The sequence below is a fragment of the Cyphomyrmex costatus genome, unplaced genomic scaffold, assembly GCF_001594065.2.
Source record: "Cyphomyrmex costatus isolate MS0001 unplaced genomic scaffold, Ccosl1.0 scaffold508, whole genome shotgun sequence".
Taxonomy (NCBI): Eukaryota; Metazoa; Arthropoda; class Insecta; order Hymenoptera; family Formicidae; genus Cyphomyrmex; species Cyphomyrmex costatus.
In genome coordinates this window covers 86,784-106,364 of record NW_017279335.1, presented here as the reverse complement: position 1 = coordinate 106,364, position 19,581 = coordinate 86,784, and the positions used below count along the sequence as shown (strand labels likewise).

The 19,581-nt window shown below is 30.6% G+C and overlaps 2 protein-coding genes across 2 annotated transcripts; one reads left to right on the top strand and one right to left on the bottom strand.

Annotated features, from left to right (window-relative positions):
* Positions 1 to 8,250: 8,250 nt before the first annotated feature.
* Spec2 (CDC42 small effector protein Spec2) lies at positions 8,251 to 11,765 on the top strand. The gene is made up of 4 exons (XM_018545944.1): positions 8,251 to 8,271; positions 8,360 to 8,585; positions 9,495 to 9,775; positions 10,521 to 11,765. Exons 3-4 carry the CDS (start codon positions 9,518 to 9,520, stop codon positions 10,527 to 10,529), a joined length of 267 nt encoding a protein of 88 aa, XP_018401446.1. The 5' UTR covers positions 8,251 to 8,271; positions 8,360 to 8,585; positions 9,495 to 9,517; the 3' UTR covers positions 10,530 to 11,765.
* A 576-nt stretch (positions 11,766 to 12,341) lies between these two features.
* LOC108778695 (Spaetzle domain-containing protein) lies at positions 12,342 to 19,207 on the bottom strand. The gene is made up of 7 exons (XM_018545935.1): positions 19,165 to 19,207; positions 16,037 to 16,177; positions 15,499 to 15,646; positions 14,486 to 14,739; positions 13,487 to 13,558; positions 13,237 to 13,340; positions 12,342 to 12,805 (listed from the first exon to the last, which is right to left on the bottom strand). The coding sequence occupies exons 2-7, from the start codon at positions 16,124 to 16,126 to the stop codon at positions 12,577 to 12,579; spliced, it is 897 nt and encodes a 298-aa protein (XP_018401437.1). The 5' UTR covers positions 16,127 to 16,177; positions 19,165 to 19,207; the 3' UTR covers positions 12,342 to 12,576.
* Between the last annotated feature and the right edge of the window lie 374 nt (positions 19,208 to 19,581).

Below are 19,581 nucleotides of genomic sequence, written 5' to 3'. Positions count from 1 at the left end.
ATCATAATATATATATACATATATATGCGTATGTGTATATATATATATACACACACATATGTATAATGATATATTAATAATATTTTCATATATGTACAAAAATAAGTGGGAAATTAACTTTGAGAATACGAAACTTAGAAATTGATTTTTATGTCAAAACTTCAAAAATAATAATTAACAAATAATTTCAATATTATATAAGAAAGTTTTTCATGTTTTTTACTTATTCTTATTTTAATTTTTATAGTCATTTGTAAATGATAATGATTTTCTGTCCAAATTTGTCCTATGTAACTGAAAAAAACTACATAATTTAAATTCAATAGATAGCTTATTAACTATTACTTCTATCTCTTATTTATGTTGGAATAAATTTATAGGATATATTTAGGAAACAGAAAGCATCAACCGTACTGACACTGACATATCTTGATTTATCATTTAATTATAAAAAAAAGTGCGGAAGTTCGCAAGAATTTACAAAAAAATGCTATGCAGCCAGTAAACATAAAAACTTCATTTTTGTCCATTTTTCCAAAATGAAAGTAGTTAAAATTATTTTTTAACATTTTTTCAATTTTTTTATATCATGTATTTTTGAGAAAAAGAATGTTTACATTAAGAATTTATTCAAATATCTTTCTACGTAATTAATCAAGAATTATGCTTTGTCAGACTTTTTCTTCTGAAAAAATCGAGCTATCATTTATTCTTAATCGTTAATTTTTGACATACATGTACACCCACGCAACATGCGCACAATTCAGGAATTATGATTAATTTGATAGATTTCTCTAATTTTTTTGTATAAAAACATTTCTTTAATCTTTCATATTCTCTACACACACACACACACACACACACACACACATATACATACACATATAGGTTTTTAAATATAAATTGAAGAAATGTTCTAAAAAAACTCTTCATTTTTTGAAAAATGGTGTTCTAAAAAGCTTTTTATTTTTTGAAAAAAGTAATTTTAAATTTATGACTGAGAGAAGACATTATATATCAACAAACAAGAAATTAAAAAGATTTTCAAATTGTCAACGTTTTAAATAAAAAATTAATAATTTTAAAATGAGAGCTAATAAGAGCTAATACATAGCTGTTTTTAGCTTATTGATCATTTATAATGACTCACTCATATGAGATTGAGTAATGAACATTCCACACGTAGAGTATTTTTGTAACAAAAGGAGATATTTTATTAAGAGTGCAATATGACAAAAACAATAATAATATTAAAAACGGACTCTCAAAATTTTAAATATAAACAAAAATATGTAACTTTGTTACTTAGTTATCAGCAATTTGATAAGAATAAAACTGGATCAAAAATTCGAAACTAATGATCACAAGTCCGTACGTAACAATATGTCACTTGAATTTGAGTTTTACAAAAAAAATAAAATTGAAAGAATTCTAAATGCTAAATGATATATACAAGCAGAGAAGCTAAATTAAAAATTGTACATTAAAAGTAACCACGATGTATTATTAGCTTTTATTAGCCCACACACATATACATGTAAAAACTAATTTTTTATTTAAAATACCATATATATATATGTTCTCTCTTCTAGTTTGTTATTTGCGTCACTGCTGCACCAACCTGAACAAATTTCAACTCGCTCAATTAAGAAAAGATTGACTATGGTAACGAACTTCCGCACTCTGTTTAGGAGACAGAGACCACACGATCGGTTAGAATACACTCGACGTCATTTTTGTCTTTTCATATGAAATTAAGAAATTCTATTCAGAAAACCTAAACTAAAATTAAATTATTAAAAGACAAACAGTAAGTTATTCAATACAAAACAATAATTAATTAATTGAAAATAATTTTGCAAACTTTTTATTCAACTGTCATAGTGTAAGAATATTTGCACGCAATGTATTCGATCCGAGAGTAACTAATTCAGACATGAAGCTAAAATGACGCCATCGTACTCATTCAACGATCGGATAGCCTATTCAAAGGGGAATTTAAAAGTTGCCTAAATCAGAAGATACATATATGACATAATTACAAACGTTTTCGATCTTTAAGCAAATAGCACCATTCCTCTCGACTCTCCCCACCGTGACTTTATCCTATCTGTGTGATTGAGAGAAATTAAAAAATAATAAATCTATAGGTTTTAATTTAGATAAAAATTATTCAATTTGTTTAAGAGATTGATTTATATTTGTTTAATAGGATTCTCTTGTAATTGCAAAAATTATATTTTTGCAGAACTTCTTAACATCTCCTTTTCGAGTTACATATTTTTTGAAAGAGAAACCATATTAAGCATTAGATGATAATTGAAATAAAATTTCGAGGACAGTGACTGCGTTCTCCTAAACCTGAATGACCGTGTATGTAAATATAAGAGATTATACCGAAAATTTTTACTATGCGACGTTTTGTATGTAAGTACGTTAGATGTAAATATATAATGATAAAACGAAATCGATGGTACGATTGGGAGCAAAAATGCTGTCCAGTTTTGGTGTAGCGAGATTGAACTAATAATTTTTTCTACTTTCTAGCTTCTCCCTGACCAATTAACCGGTCAATCGCGGGAGAAGCAGATGCGTTTTAGAGGGAGAAGTTCAAAGATGCAAATCGTAGATTTAATATGAATAGACCGATCATGGCTTCGTTGAACTGCTATCAACGAATAGTTGGATATGACAGAAGAAGAAATATACGGACACTCTTTATTTCTTCACACAGAAAAATACTATACGCAAGTAATAATTACTTGTTTCAAGTATTTAAACAATTCATGTAATGACAAATTTATCATAAATTTATTTACAATATTCTATAAATTTCAATCAGTTTAATACTTCAATCAAAATAATTAAATTAAAACAAATTCACTTTGCTTACCGTACATATGAAGTCGTTTTAATTTTTAAATAATAAATTTTTGTTTTCAGTACATAAGTTTTTCTAAAAATAAACAAAAATTTTAATAGGTATATATTTTAGGATTATTACCAAGAAAGTAGATTTTGTTAAAGATAATTATCTTTAACAAAATCTACTTTCTTTCAATTTTTTTGAACTTTATGAAAGAAACAAAAAGAAAGTATTTTAGATCTTTGTTGTATATACATTGAAGTGTAAAAAAATATTTTTTTATAGTGATTTTGTCACAAAATGGCAACGCTACAGCTCTGCAATGATAACGTCTTCTCATGGACAATACTCTGCGGTCGGAACGATAACTCCGACAATTTTTAACCTAGAACAAAAAATCAAAAATTTTTTTAATCTACATTCCAAAAACTAGACAAAAATATACGGAAATTATCGGCAATATATATCATTTTTTTTTTAAATGGTACGAATTTGAAGTAAATGTTAAATTTAAAGGATAAAAAATAGGTGAAAAATTGTTTATATAAAAAAAGTATGCAACATAAAAAGAAAAAAATCCGTACGCCTTTCTCTAGAGAATGCAATTTTGAAGCTGCAGTTCAAATTTCAAGTAAATCGGTCAAGATTTGTGGAAGTTATGTTTCCGGTCAGTTTACAAAATGTGGTTTTGAAAAAAACGCATTTAAAGTTTTATGTAACAATCAGCGATAAAAATGTTTACCTTTAATCTGCGATGCCTGCATCATACAATAGGCCTACCTCATTGATGTTCTTTTCCTCCTAATCTTTCTTAGCCGATTTTAGAGATGATCGAGTCGCACGCGCGTAAATAATTCCTTTATTATTCTCTGAAGAACTCCTTCACAAAAGCTACAAATCTTACCAAAAAGTAAGACGCTTTATTCTTTCAAAAATTACACTTAGGAATTTTGCTTCGCTAGAACACCTTTTATACTTTATTTCTAAGATCTTAAAGCATCGTTTAAGCAAACAAAAAAAGAAAAAAATAATTTTTTGAAAATTTTCTAGAGTGGCTTTATCCCTTCAAAGGAATGAAAAATTAATTAAGTAATCAATTTTTTTTTTTAATAGAATGATATTTTTCTGTGTGATTTGCACATGCACATATTGCTTATTTATATATCGTTATTGATAATAGATATAAATAGTATTATGTAGCGGAAATGTACAGTAATGCGATTGCGTGCAAACCAGCGATTTTTTTCATAGGTATTTATTACTTCACTCGTCACAGTCCCACCATTTGTTGACATTCTTCTATAAGAAAAGTCAATGTTATTAGCGATATAATCTTGCATTTAAGACCATCTTAAGTAGTATTTATCATGTTATTTCTTGTTTGAATTGCAGTAGAAAGTTACAAGAAACAATTTTTTTCCAATTAAATAACACTGTTACATTGAAAGCGTATAATTGAATAAAAAATATCGATCGAAAATCTAAATTTAATCGATTTATTAATTAATATAGATTAACTTTAATCTCAGTTCTAAAAAGCTATGTAGAAAAAAATAAAGAATTACTTAAACTTTGATTAAATTTAATCTTACATTGCATTAGTAGAATCGGACTTTAGTTAGATCCGTATGTTTGAAGACTGAAAAAGCTGTTAAATAAGGTTACAGCCAGCGTAACGAAGCTTTATAGCTTTTCGTTTACGTTCTTGAATATAAAATCGGACTGAGTATCGTTCTACGTCTATTTGTATTACATCTATGATGTATTCTGAATCAGGTAGCAAAACGAAGTTCCACGAATTCTGAATCAGACAGCATTGTTGCTCTTAGCTGTACGACTATACGATTTTGCGCCGTTAAGTTGTCCGATACTTGGTAGATATATAAATATGTATTAATACGTAAGTTTACTTCCTTGGTAGACTCGAGAAGCGTTTCTTTTGGATTCGCACGTACAGTTAAAGTATTATCCGTTTCACAAATTCCACGTTTAGTGTTTTATGTATGTATGTTATGTGTGTGTGTGTGTGTGTGTGGTGTGTGTGTGGTGTGTGTGTGGTGTGTGTGTGGTGTGTATGTGCTGCGCGAATGTGTATATGTGTAGATGTGGGCGTATGCGACGTTTTTTCTCGAGTTTTTCTGAACGTTAAAACGCTAGCAAACGAATGGCATAGAGATAGAGCATTCGAGACACGTGAGCGAAAGGCGATGTTAATTCTCTAGATTAGAATCATCACGTTAACGTTTAACGCTGTAAATAGACAGACTGTGATAATTTCTAACAATGTCTGCGTGAACACATCTCGTGAACGGGGGTGATCGGAGAAGGGACTCGTTCAGAAAAGAAACCTAAGGAGGGTTGGAGGAGCGTGGGAGGATGGTTGATCGAAGGACACGAGAGAACGAAGGCCTTTGCAGTCAATTTATCGTAAAAGAAATTAACACTTTAATTTATGTTGTAAGCGATGAAGGCGCGGATCGCCTCGATCCGGCTCGAAGCACACTTGTACATAATTTATTTAAATAAAGTGTATTAGCTGGCATTTTACATACCACTCGCCCTTTCATCATTATGCTTCATTGTAAATATAATGAAGTGTGAATGAGTCATCACGGACATTTATATTGTTTAAAGTCCGCATCACATTATTACGCATTAAAAATTGACTGAGGATTAGAATTCAGCTAATCAAAACGAATTGATTAAAATTAAATTTATCTGACCGATTGAATTCTAATCTCTAATTCATAGTCTCTAATGAATATCACGCAGATTTAAGTCAGAGTCGAAGTTCGAGTAATTTTTACGCAAAGAACGATGGATATATTGTGGTTGACCTGAGAACTTTCAGATCTCGTTGCGCAAATAATTTTTTATATCTTACATTTGTCGCAATCGTTTAGTTAAAGTTTAAGTGGTCCACTTTAAAATAAATTTTTTTTATATAATAAGATCAATATTTGATTTAATGACTTAATTTTTTATATTCTGTTTGACCTCAATGGCTCGATAATTACAAAAGATGTAATTTTCGAAACCTATTGAAACATATTTGTTCCACAAAAATAATAAAATCTAAATAATAAAATTTGTCAAGGACAGATTTTATGAGTATTTATCACATTTTATTGGTAGAAATATGTATAACAAAAATTGCTAACAAGATATGGCAAATTAACTCGGTAAAAATCGAATAGAACCTGTCATTTCGTGACTATTTGAATAATGTATTCCGTTTAAATAGTTATGAAATAATCAATTCTGCTTGATTTCTGATATTATTTTGTTATGGAGTTATGTCGTGATATTAACTGCAGGTAAAATCGACTGACAAAATACGAGTTTAATGTAGATATGTTAATCGATCATGATATTCTACTCAAATATTTATAAGAATTTTTCATATTTAAATTTATGAATATTTGCAGAAATACTTTATTTCTTCTTATAAAATAAAAAATTTTCGAAATCTCTAGACTGCTAAAATTTTGCTTATTAACTCTGATGAAAATTTTTTTTTAATTCTTCATACTCAAGAATTTTCACATAAATTTTAGATACTTATAAAGAGTAATTATAAAAATTACAATTTTATAATTTTTTAAAAAATTTCTCAGGTTTTCTAAAGTGAAGTGGGGTACTTCTCAGAAGTCCTGATAAAGTCTATATCCTAGTTGACACTAAATATAAAAGCAACAAAGATAATATCTTAACCATATAAATAAATATAGTATAAATGTCATGTTAGATACTTTAGTTGTCGACTGAGACATTTTCTATAACGTGAAGATATAAAGAATCCTTTATACATGAATTCTGAAATATTTTAAGATTTGTCGTTCTATAATTTCTGAAAAGAAATCTTTTAAAATCTGAAAAATTTTAAGATATTTTTTCGAAAGATCCGAAATATATTGTATACAAATCGGTTCATTCTAACTGTACTCCTTGCACTTCTCGCACTCGAAACACATTTGTGCTTCATTGAGACAAAAAGACAAGGATAAGACGGTAAACAGCGGTAAAGAGGACGGATGGAGCTCAACCCACTTTACACGATCCACAATTCGTGGCAAATGCATTGCGGAATAATTAAGAAAGAGCGATTATAATACCAAAGGAGATAGATTTTTAAAAACAGAAATTCTGATAAAAACAGATTTTTTAATATTTAAAAAAATTTTTTATATTTTTTAATTTATGAAGATAAATTATTTCTAAAGAATAATTATTTCTTCAGATTTTATAAGTTTTTTTATTAATTATAAAATAGAATATCTTAAAATATTTCAAATTTCTATCTCATATATAAAAAGAATTAATAAAAAGATAATTTTATAATTAAAAAAAATTAGGTAAATTTTTGTAATTATAAAATTTAATATAAAAATTTAAAAAAAAAGAGAGCTGTTCCAAAAAAAATTTTCATTAAAAGTAGGAAAGATAAAATAAAGGTTGAAATATATGTGAAAGATCATTAAAACCCATTTAGAAGTTCGCCTTTTTATACCTGTGTTGGATTCTTTTAGACAAGAAGTTCAAAAAGTCTTCCTTTTTTCTCACACAAAGGTTGCGATACAAATTCCAGGAGAAAGATTTAACATGATATTACATGTTGATCATTATATTCTTTACAAAGAAAACCATGTGAAGAATAAATAAGAAGATTCTTAAAAGCATATCAGAGATCTTAAAATAACTTAAGGTGTAACAGTCAAGGCACGTGAGAAATAAATCATTCTCTGCAGCTGAACCTGAACTTTTTTTGTAAATGTAGATGAACTTATTCTTTAGCCACTCCACGTCTAGTTACGAAATGATTCTATTGAATTGAAAAAAATAGCGTTACGAATTACAAATTTCAGTCAGCTGTAACTTTATTAAAAAAGAACAAAATTTAATTTTTAATAAAAATTTATTTAATTTTACTTCCAAAGTGTTCTTTATATAAACTCCATTCTTTTATATATCCATATATACAATTCTTTAAAACTTATATTTTGATTAAATTACTTTATAAAATGTTAAAATCCTTCTTATAAGATTTATAAGCTCTTTACAAAAATTATTTAAAGAAAATTCTATACAGTCAAAAAATCTGAAAAAAAATTCTCAATATTTGGGAATAATAAGTTTCTCAATATTCAAATTCTTTTTATTATAATAAACAATAAAAATCTTATTAAACCGTTTTTATATGTAAATCTTACATATAAAAAAAAAGAAAAACTGGAGAACCCCTTAAGTGCAGAAAGTATAACAAGCTACAAAGAATAACGGACTAAACGTAAAAGGATCCGTGGCGAATCGCGAAGAATGGTGAAGAAGCGATCGTGTGAAACGGGCCGCGCGTATGACAGCGCTCGTGTCAACACCGCGGGGATCGAGCCGACCGAGTTTGCCAGGTTTGCCTTTGTTTCCATCGCGCCGCAGCGGCAGCCGTTTGGGATATCTTCCAATATCTTTATCGTCCTCCGGTGTTTGCGTTCGCAGGGAACGATGTCCTTCGCAATCGTGAGCCGCGCGTTCCATGGAAATGTTTGTTTTGCTCGACTCGTCGGCCGTTGAGACGATTGTCGTCCGTCAACTTAACCTCTACGCCGTGAATCTGCTGGTTCTACTCCGCGAGTCGCAGTCGTGGACGTCATCCGCGTCGAGCTGCTTGACTCGAGAATCCTCCAAATCTTCCTTATTCTGGATTATCAGGAAATTTGTTCAGGTAACAATTTCTATGTAAGGTAAACATCTCAGTAGGTTTGGAAAAGTTATCTCGTAAATTACTTGTAAATTAATTTTTACTATTTTTAGGTTACCTTATATGCGCTTGTATGGAAATTGAGTACAGAGGTAATACAAAATTGGAGCAAATGGGAAAATATTGTATAAAAGTAGAATACCCAAACTTATATTGTGCTCAATTTCTATAAAAAAAAAGTCACTTATAAAGTAATGATGAAATTATGATTAACTTGTAAAGTAACTTTCCCAATCCTGGTAATCAGACATGTCTTACTTATGTCTGGATATTTACGCAAAACTCTATTTATTTATTTTACTTAAATAAGAGAAATTTCTGTATTCGATTAAAACAGATCTTAATGTTTAGATATTTCTTTGTGTATGTGAATTTATATAAATATTTAATTGTGTAAACTGTACACTGAAATCTTTTTTATTAGCAAAACTAGAGCAGTACGTTACAAATAAAATTATTCGCAGATTTTAAATTCTCATTAATGTCTAATTATTAATACTTCTATAAAGATACTTATTAACATAAACAATTATTAAATTGCTTATCAATGATCAACTTGTCTTGATAAAGAATATTTATAATTAGTTGTTAATGTGAATTATAAATCTGCAAATAATTGTATTTTATATTATTAATAATCTCAAGTGTGTGCTTTTTTAAATATGATATTGTAATAAAAAAGCATCTGAGATTATTAACAATAAATTTTAATAGATTTTATCTATTTATAATTATGCCTTATATTTCTTAAGTTCATATTTAGAGTATTTGAAATTAAAATTAAGGAAGTCTTAAATATAACACAGATGTAAGTTTCCAGATACAGGTACTTGTCCAATCACTGGAACATTTACCTCTATGAAATTTCTACAGGAATACGTGTGGATACGTAAGAGATGGCCGGCAATAACGAGCTCTGGGTGCAGTGTTTCACGTGCTGCCTGACGCCACGGCCAACGAGGAACAACAGGCGGAACGGTGGCAGGCCGCATCAGAGACTCAGGATAGACCGGAGCATGATCGGTGTGCCCACGAATTTCAGACACACAGCGCACATCAGCAGTGGCGATATCGACATGTCGATCGCCCAGCTGGCCGACCTCCAGGCGCAAATGCAGAGGAAGAGTGGTTTCGATGCTGATTTCAACGCCAAGGTATGACTCAGCCTTCCGTCGGTCTCTCCTCCTTTCCCGAATCAATATAAAAGTTCAAAAAAATATATCGAGAACGGAGGCCTTGATTGTAAACAATATGAGTCAAATAAAGAACATATATACTGCCGTTGGCACTTTTGCGAAAGTTATTATTTATTAGTCTACACAATAATATAATATTCTCCAAACATTTTCAACCATTTTTTGATCTTCAGTATAATAATCTTGTAAAATTAGTCTTTTCGTATATACGTTAATAATAAAATCTTGACTTATCGCCAAATTTATTAATATTGTCAGACGTGCTCACATATCTCAAATTCTGAATATTAGAATCTCTTCTCCTTGTTATTTATTCTATTGTAAAAGCAATCTAGGATACATTTTTCTCACAAGAGATTCCCATAATCCTGATGTTTGTGATTTTTATATACAGAAATACCCGTTTCTGTGCAATAAACATGATTTTATAATACACTTTCAAATCTGAGTTTGATGGTTAGTGTAACTAATGGAAGGACTCAATTCAAAGACAAATACGTTTTATACAAAGTCTAAAACGCGATACAGACGTCTTAAAAACATTCGAAAGAAGTAATCTAGATTTGGTAGAATAAATAAGATAAATCATTTGTTTGAACTTTGTTGTTTTTATTTTAGACAATGCTTATGCAAAATATACTTTTCCTCTTTTATTTCTCTGTCGAAACGAATCAATTGAATTGTTTCTCTCTTTCTGTCGCAGGCATGCTGAGAATAGCTTCGTCAATGTCACAGGATATTTAACACGATAGCAACAGAACGAGAGAAGTTTACGATGCAGCAGAAGGACGACTGATATTTTCTTTTTGATATCCATGTTCCTTACTCGTCTAATGGACGAGCGCATTTCTTTTATATGAACAAGATGCATTTTGCAAAATGCTCCGTTAGAGAATCAAGACAAATTTATGTACACTGGACAAGTCTCTGACTTCCATTTTGAACGGAAAAACTGCCAGAAGTAATCATGTTACAGCGTACAAATAATTACTTACGACTTTATACCTCTATATTTTTGACTGGAGACGCATTGCGTCTAAAAGCTTGAAATATTTTATAAACGTATTCTATAAATCATGTGCCTTTTTGTCAGTGATCTGACGTTCCGAGTGGAAAAAAAATATGTACACAAGAACGAGGAATAGATCGTTTTATTTGTAAAATTACTCGTAAGATTTAGAAAACATAACGTAGACGTGTAATTAGAATATAAGTAATCGTATCACATAATATCACATAATATAATTCTGTACACGTAATACTTATCCTATTGTCGAATATTGTTCGCGTATATTAATAATACAAAAGAGCCTTGGTGATATTTATATGAAAACATAGTTCCTTCATGAAGACACCTTTGTTCCCCCGTTAATCGACATGGTATCGTCGGTTGTTCTCAGCTCGCGAATTCCTTCGTGCATCAACTCCCTCCACCTTCTTCGTATTCTGGACACGGCAGTGTGGTCCTCCGATTCATAGACGTAATACAAATAGACCGAGTATGAGGTATGATGTCTGAACGTAGAAAGAGAACGAAGACTAGGAGTAGTTGTTATTTTTCTCTTACGAGGAAAAAGGTGTAACCAAAAACCGCTGGCGACGACTTCGACCAAACTTAATAATTAATTTAATCGATAGCATTGTTTATAGCAAAATTTCTCATTCTATTCAACTGTATTTGTTGCTCTTATTCTCTAATCCTTTGTTTTTCATGTGAAACAAAAAATTAATAACACAAATAAGAGAAGAAGTGAAGGTCACATTCGGTCAAAGCGAATCTTGGTACCTCATATTTTTACGTGAATTTTACAATTTCCAGTTCGTGAGAACAATGTGCCGATTACACTAGTTTACAAAGTTTCGTGCGAGAAGATATGAAGATATATATTTTATTTCTATGATAATTTTCTATGAGTCCGAAATATTTTCGGAATTTTGAGATATAATAAAAAACTTACATAATTATCAGAAAAAAATTGTTAATATTTAAATATTAGATAAGTCTTATAGGACCGTACATAAGAGAAATACAATTAGAAAAAAAAAATTTTAATATAAAAGTGAAGTTTTAACAAAAACAAGTTTTATCAGAAATTTTTAGAACAAATTAAAAATGTTCAATATTTAATTAATTGTTTTTTATGACTCCCATATTAAAGATTAGCAGCAGTTTAGCAATAATGTTTTTTAATCAAGTTCTGGTGGAAATTTTTGCCTTGCTCAAATTATTCGGAAAAAAATACTAGCCGCGTATTTTAAAATTGACAAAAAGTTCGACCTGATGGAATTTTTCTGGTGGTAGATTCGAACTCAGCGTCCTAAAATACATTTTAAAAAGTTAGGCCGTTTTTTGCAGTATTAAAAATTTGTAAACTAGTGTTATTTGTCTGTCTCGAAACACCGTTCTAAATTAAAACTGGATTACGTAATATCACAAAATAAATTGACAAGCAATTTAACAATACTAATGCTAATGAACATCTTAAATCACTATAGAGAATTTATTACAAAAGTATTGCTCCAATTTTAGTGTTAACAGTTAACGATAGCTAGTTGCTTGATGTAATAACATTACTTGATAAACCAATCTGAGTAATCATCTTGAGCTATTTGTGAACGTGCGTTGATACGTGGACGTATCGAACATCTGCGTAGATACGAATAAGACTGAAAAGTCTTTATATTTTCTCCTCGCTCGTTCTAGCTTTCATATTGAAGCTAGAACGTATCATTGATGTGAAAAAGGTACTTGATCTACATTATTGTGTTTGATTGACTGACAGGTTTAGTCTTAGTCCTAGCCTGGCTGTAGGGTCGCCAGTGAACTTCACGTGACAACAGCAGCTCGACGGAAAGCGGAATTGATCCTTGAAGATGTTACCGTCGCTACCCACTGCTGCTAATTCTCGATAAATGTATTTCTGTTTGCAGGAAGTCTTGTAGCCTTCGGCAAAGCCTTCGACCATGTTGCACTTCTGGCCTTCGTTTCTGCAATCAAAAATTCGTTATAGATGTGTACTATACGATTTAGATGATTCCATCCTCATATTATATAATATATACTTTCTTTAAAAAGAAATTCATTGTTTTAGTGATCAAGAAGTGTATAATATAATAGAACAATTTTTATTTATTAAAATAGAATATATACTTTATTGTACTAAAAAAAACGATTAGCTAAATAAGCCATAGCATTTAAAAATGTTTGCAACTGTTGTAAAATTTAATATGATTAGTTTATACATTTAGACTCAAAAACGAGAATCAATGGTATTGAAGCATGTTACAACAGTTGCAAAGCTACTTTCTCTGTTGAACGCAGCCAATGTCTAGGAAGAAGTTGAATGATTCCTCATTAAAAAAAATTTTGAATATATAGCTGCTTTTAATTAGAACTATTCAAATAAAATCGCTCTTACAAGCAAACCTCGATGCGTATTCCTTGCTTTAAGTCATCCTGGTTCACGATAAACAACCATTGATTTTCCTTATTCTGTGCGGTTTGCGGATATACCACTTGTTCCTACGAATTTAACACACGATTAATGATATTTTAAGTATTATTTATTCTAATTCTAACATTTATTACACAACGTTAGAGGTAATCTAAAGAAATTAAAGACCTATTTAAAGGAATAGTAGTAGAAGAAAAAAGCCAAATCAACTTACGCGAATTGGGCAAAGCACTGATTCGCGAGCTACCGTGTCTATCCTTTGTTCTACGTCACCAACATCGGACATCTGGAAAAGCACATATATATGTACCGATAAGAGAGAGATAAATAAAATATGAAATACGTGTAAGTACAGTAATACATTAAAACCAGCATAATTTTATTGTCAATCTCGATGAACGTAAAAATAATCTGTATATAGAAATAATAGTTTTACTGAAGTATTTAACAATTTAGATACGAATCTGAAAATAATTTTGTTTCTATTTTTGCTGAAGAAACACTTAAACTGATTGCTTTTAAAACATTAAAACTTATTGCATTATTGTCATTAATGTTAAAAAATTTAAGGTAAACATATTATATAGTGGATATAATCCAAGTATTGAACGAAATAACAAAAATTTTAAATATATTAAACTTTATTTTTTAAATAATGTACTATTCTAAATAAATTTGTTGTTATATTTTTATAAACAACGAATTAGAGTTGTAAATATAATTAAAAGCTTAATATTAAAAATTTTTTTGATCCAATAATTGTCTAATAAATATTTACTAACTGTTCAATAACTAGTAAATTTATTTTAAGATTTATATAATTATTTTGATGATATCCAATAAAATTATTTTCAGATCTGTATCTAATTAAATTTTTTAAAAATTCCATTTTTTCTATATATAATTTTTAACGATAATAATTTTAATTTACTTTTCAGATCCCTTATTATTACCATACTGCATAAAACGATAAAAATCATGACATTGAAAAATATTCTAACGTCATTTTCGCGTGTCTCGTGCATCAGAAGTTTACGTAACTCATCGAGATTATGTTAGTTTCGCGATCCTTTGTTTTATAAAAATATACACATATACGCACAAGTGAATATTTATTATATAGCAGAAATAAACTTTATTTTGGTGTAACGATATGGTGAGCTAATAAAACGATCCTTCATGCGTTTTTATATACGATAGAATTATTTCTAACCGAATCGACAGTATCGACACTCTCCAGGAATCTCAAACTGGTATTCTGCTGTATCGCCGCGTTCACCAGTTGCCTGGGATAGTCGGCGACGTTCTCACAGAACGTACTTTTGCGACAGGTCAACGTCGGCAGCATCGAAGTTTCCGAGATTCTACCGTCTGGGAAAATAATTTTCTCGTCAGAATTCCTGTGCATTGACATGCCTGCGTCCCTGTGCGGCATATCTCGACTCCTATACATTGACGTGCTCGAACCTACAATGGAGAAATAAGGTACCTCAGCAATATTTATTATGAATATTTTTTTTTATTTTTCCAAAATTTTTTCAAAATGTATATATAAATTAGGATTTTGCACGTTTTTTCATATAATTTCATAAATTAAAAAAAAATTTTTTAGATATATACATATTTTTCTGTATAAATTGTAACACTTTTCTGAAACTCTGAAAAAGCTAATATTTCTTAAAAATATTTTACTTATGTAAATTCTAAAATATTAAAAAAAATTAGAAAAAAATTCTGTATAATTTATTTCTACAAATTTTGTGTACAAATTGAAACATTTTTTAGAAATGCCGAGAAAGTCTATATTTTTTTCAAAATTCCTTATGTAACTTCTGTGAGATATTCAAAATCTATTTCTCATTCTCTATAATTTCCAAAGAAAACTTGTAATATTTAACTAATTGTTTGTGTAAGTCTAAAATATTTTTTAAATCTTTATTTAAAATATGGACAATTCTTTAAAAATAATATATGAGATATTATAAGAATTTTCTTCACCAGAGAATCTCTTTTTAACACATGATATTATCAGAGAGATACACGCGCTGTCGTTATTTCGTAAGTTCCTGTTTTACGGATAAAACCGCAACTTTAAATGGATCTTTGATTGCGCATTTAAACCACATGGCCTTGATCAAATTATGAATGGTTAATTATTGATTCGTTCCCAATAATCACCAAAAGAAATGTTCATTTGACGTCAATACTTATACAAAATAAGCTTGCCTTGTGATCTTTTTGATCTACTTTGAATCACTCCATTACTCGAAGACTCTGTCGAAGTGTCCCTCTGCATCTGTTCGATTCTTTGTGAACAACAATTGTCGTCTCCGTCGACGGTCTTCTGTGACCATTGTTGCGGTCGTAGAAACACCTAAAATTATTTAAAGGTTTCAAGGTGCTTATTAGCATCAGAATGAATATCTTTCTATCATCAATATTGTTAAATTACTTGTCAATTTAATTCGTTATATTACTATACTTTTATAGTCCTGTTATGATTGTGTGTGAATACTAAAAGTTATACACTGAAAGAAAAGATTAACTGAATATGGCACAGAATTTTTAATTAGCTGCAGCAGCCAATTAAAAATGCTATGTCATATTTTACCATTTATTTTACTGCAACAGTCAATCTTTCAGTATTACGAATTTTGCAAGGAGCCAAATTGGCTGCCTCGGTTCTTCTAGTGTTGAGATCTTCACTTCCTAATTACTGTGTATTCACATTTACGATCTACTTTGTTTAATATTGTAGAAACACCTGCTGCTCGTACGCCTCTTCGATCAATCTTGAAATCGACAACGTGTCCTGCGACGAGGAACTTCCGGCGCCCGATGAATCCTCCGGCATCTCTGAGGAAGTGCGAGGATATCCTTCGATCAGTCGCACCGTCTGGCACACCTGCCGAACGAAAAAGGTATGAAAACAATCGGATCTCGACCCGGGGACTTTTCCTTCTCTAAAAATAAGCCGTTTTCCGCGAAGTAACGAAGTAACGCGCGCGCGCTTGGAATTATGTAAAGAACCGTCCTGTTCTTGGATCATGAGGTCGGAATCACTGCGCGCGGCGGGAGAATAGAACGCGATAAGAGAAAGATAAATTATTTCTATACCGAGGTTGAGAGGCGGCATAAGATCCTGTTACAAGCAAGTGCATGCAGCCGCGAATGAGATTATATAATGCGGTGTGATTACTCCGCGCAGGCAGCCGGTATATAAAAGCATTTTGAGAATGAAGGATCATTTATGCTGGTTGTAATCTAAACAATACGAAGTATTGTCCAACATCGAGATGGTTTTAAAGACGTCTTATGTCTCAATTTTAAACTTTGTGTTGTCTGGGGAACTATTATCTTATGCCGTAGGTTAAGTATTTGGTCAATTCCTTATAGCTTGCGGCTTAAGTTAACAGTTTACGACCAACATAAATGATCCTTAGGAGAGAATAAAGAAAAAAGCAGGTTTCGATGTTCAGTAATATTTATGTGTGACTTTGCGCTGATACGGTTTATCGTATCCACTAATAATAATAAGACTTGTTTGTTATATATATATTATAGCTCGTTTCCGGAATGTCGAGAATTTTAATTTTGATGAAACATTAAAAAATAATTTATTACTGAATTTTTTGAAATATTTGTTAGTTATATATTTAAGTGCAACTTTTTTTATTTTAAATAAATGTTTACTTACTGTAAGTAAATATATTTTATTAGTATATTTTCAATCAAATGTTTGATGTAATTCAGTAACTTCTTTTCAGTGTAAAAATGTGTTGATAATAATTTATGTATTATTAAAATATTGCGTTTAATTTCTGTATAAATTATATTTTATTACACGATTGAGTCAGTTTAATTTTTTCTCCTGCTTTTGTGGGGAAAATCTTGTGAAAAATTCAAAATACATACGCAAGATTTGTGTCGCATCTAATTGCGGAGAACTGTCGCAATTTTACGATATATATATCTTTAGATACCCCCACGGTAAATATTGCATCTTAATTTCTTCCGTCAACGAAGCGGATCGCCAGGTAATTCCGCGACTTTTCCAGGTAATCCTATCTGTCATCGTTTTATTATTACACTCTCGTGCATTCGATACATATATGTGTCACAACACCTTATGTCAACTTCCAAACGTGTTATTTAAATCTGTTCATTGTTGGAAAACCTTGTCAAACTAGTATAAGAGGAAAAACTTAAAGCAATATACATTCTAGGAAGAAAGAAACACGTAAAAGAGATAAATAAAAATGGAATGTGGATGACCGATATTCGTGAAAAGGGAATGAGGGAAGAATTCAGGAACGAACATTCCCGTGATAGGAATACAATGTTGGATGTCAATTTAATACTAGAAGGTAGTAAGTAATTTTGGTTTATTTTGAGTATTCAAAGCACTGTTGTTTTCAATACAAATAATTACTAATTAATCACTACCTTTTAGCAAAAACATTGTTTTTCAGTGCTTTAACACTCCAGATAAAAAATGAATCACTATCTTCCAGTAAAAGTATTATTTTCAATGCTTATAATAAACTTAAAATATACATAATTAATGATTTATATTGCAATACTTTCCAATAAGCACTTAATAATTTATGCTTTAATGCTTTAATAATACTAAAAATGAGTAATGAATCACTATCTGTCAATAAGAGCACAGTTATTCAGTGCTTTTATTCGTAGTTATAATAGTAATTAATTACTGTTTGTTAAACTATTTTTATTACTAACTTTTTTAATTATTAACTCTTAATTAAAGCACTGTTATTCAGTGCTTTTGATATTTAAATTAAATAATTAATCACTTGTACTTTACGGTATTAAAATCATTGGTGTTCAAGTGCTTTTAAATAGTGCTTAAAATAGGTAATTAATTATTGCCAGTGATTATGAAATTTCTATAGAGATTGTAAAAAAATAAAACAAGGAGTTTTCAAAAGGTATAAGTTTTCACTATAAATCACATAAGTTTTCAATATAACTTTGCCTACACTTCGAAACATAATTGTTTTCATTGTCTTTAATAACTTTCGTTGCCCGAAGGCGTTTTGCAAGAACCAAAAAAACTCGAGCGTTCCGCCATGGTATTGAGATGAAGATAATAATAAGGACATCGCGCGTGGATATTAATCTCCGCAGTAAAATCCTCCACTCGATATTTTTATACACGCATATTCGCAATGCCGCGGACACGTTTCTGCGCCTTTCAGCCGACATGACCTCCATGCGCGCATAAATCCCATAAATCGTCAACAAAAGTGTCCAGTGTTTAAAAATTCGGAGAAAAGATAAATATGAATAAACGAATCTAACAAATCTACGCGACACGGTTGTGAAAATATTCAGCGATTGATTAAACTGGGAAGATACACATTAATTCCAAACATTAATTCTGACAGCAAATATGGCGAAGAATAAAAATTCCATATGATACATTAATTGTAAGAAAATTTTCCGATCGAAAGTGAAGGAATCAAAAGATTTTCATTATATGTATCAGAATTCTGCACTAAAGAGGAATTTAATAAATTATTTATTTGAACAGTGCATGTCAATTAAATATTTATTAAATACGAAGTTATATTTATTTGGTATAAAAACATCAATTTTATTTAATAGTCATTTCTTTTTATCAAGTAAATGTTTATTTACTGTAAGTGAACGTTTAATTGGCACCGTTCAAATAAATATTAATTTTCAGGATATTCTTTCTCAATCTGGTTATCACAACCAGAATCACAATAGATTCAATCAGAAAATTCTGTGAATTTTCAATTAAAATCCTACAATTAGTGCAACCAGACAGTCCATTAATGCATTAATTGCATTACTCCACTATTGCATTAAATTCTAATTAATGCTATGAGTGCGATCTCTCACCAGAATGAGTGCCAAGTAAACGGTCCACTTCAGACGAGGAGTTCTCGATGTCATCTCAACAAGTAAAAAAACGCGAAACGTCGTGCAGCAAAAACGAAGACTTCCCGCGAGAGTCACGCGAAACTCGATGATGATCGACGCGCGGTCGCTCGTACTCTACTGATCGGAGTGATCGGTCAGCACAATTCTGATCCGAGGAACCACCTCCGCGCGGTTCGAGACAGAATCGACAGGCGGGAGAGAGAGAGAGAGAGAGACGGCGAAGAGGTTGTGACTCGCTTCCGGTGCGACGGCTTGGGTTAGGAGAAGAGCGGGGGTGGAATTGACCGCGACTGACCGGCGACCGCAACGCGCGGAAAAGCCAGACGCACACAAGACTATATAAGAGCTCGAACATTTTTATTTGTTCTCCCACCA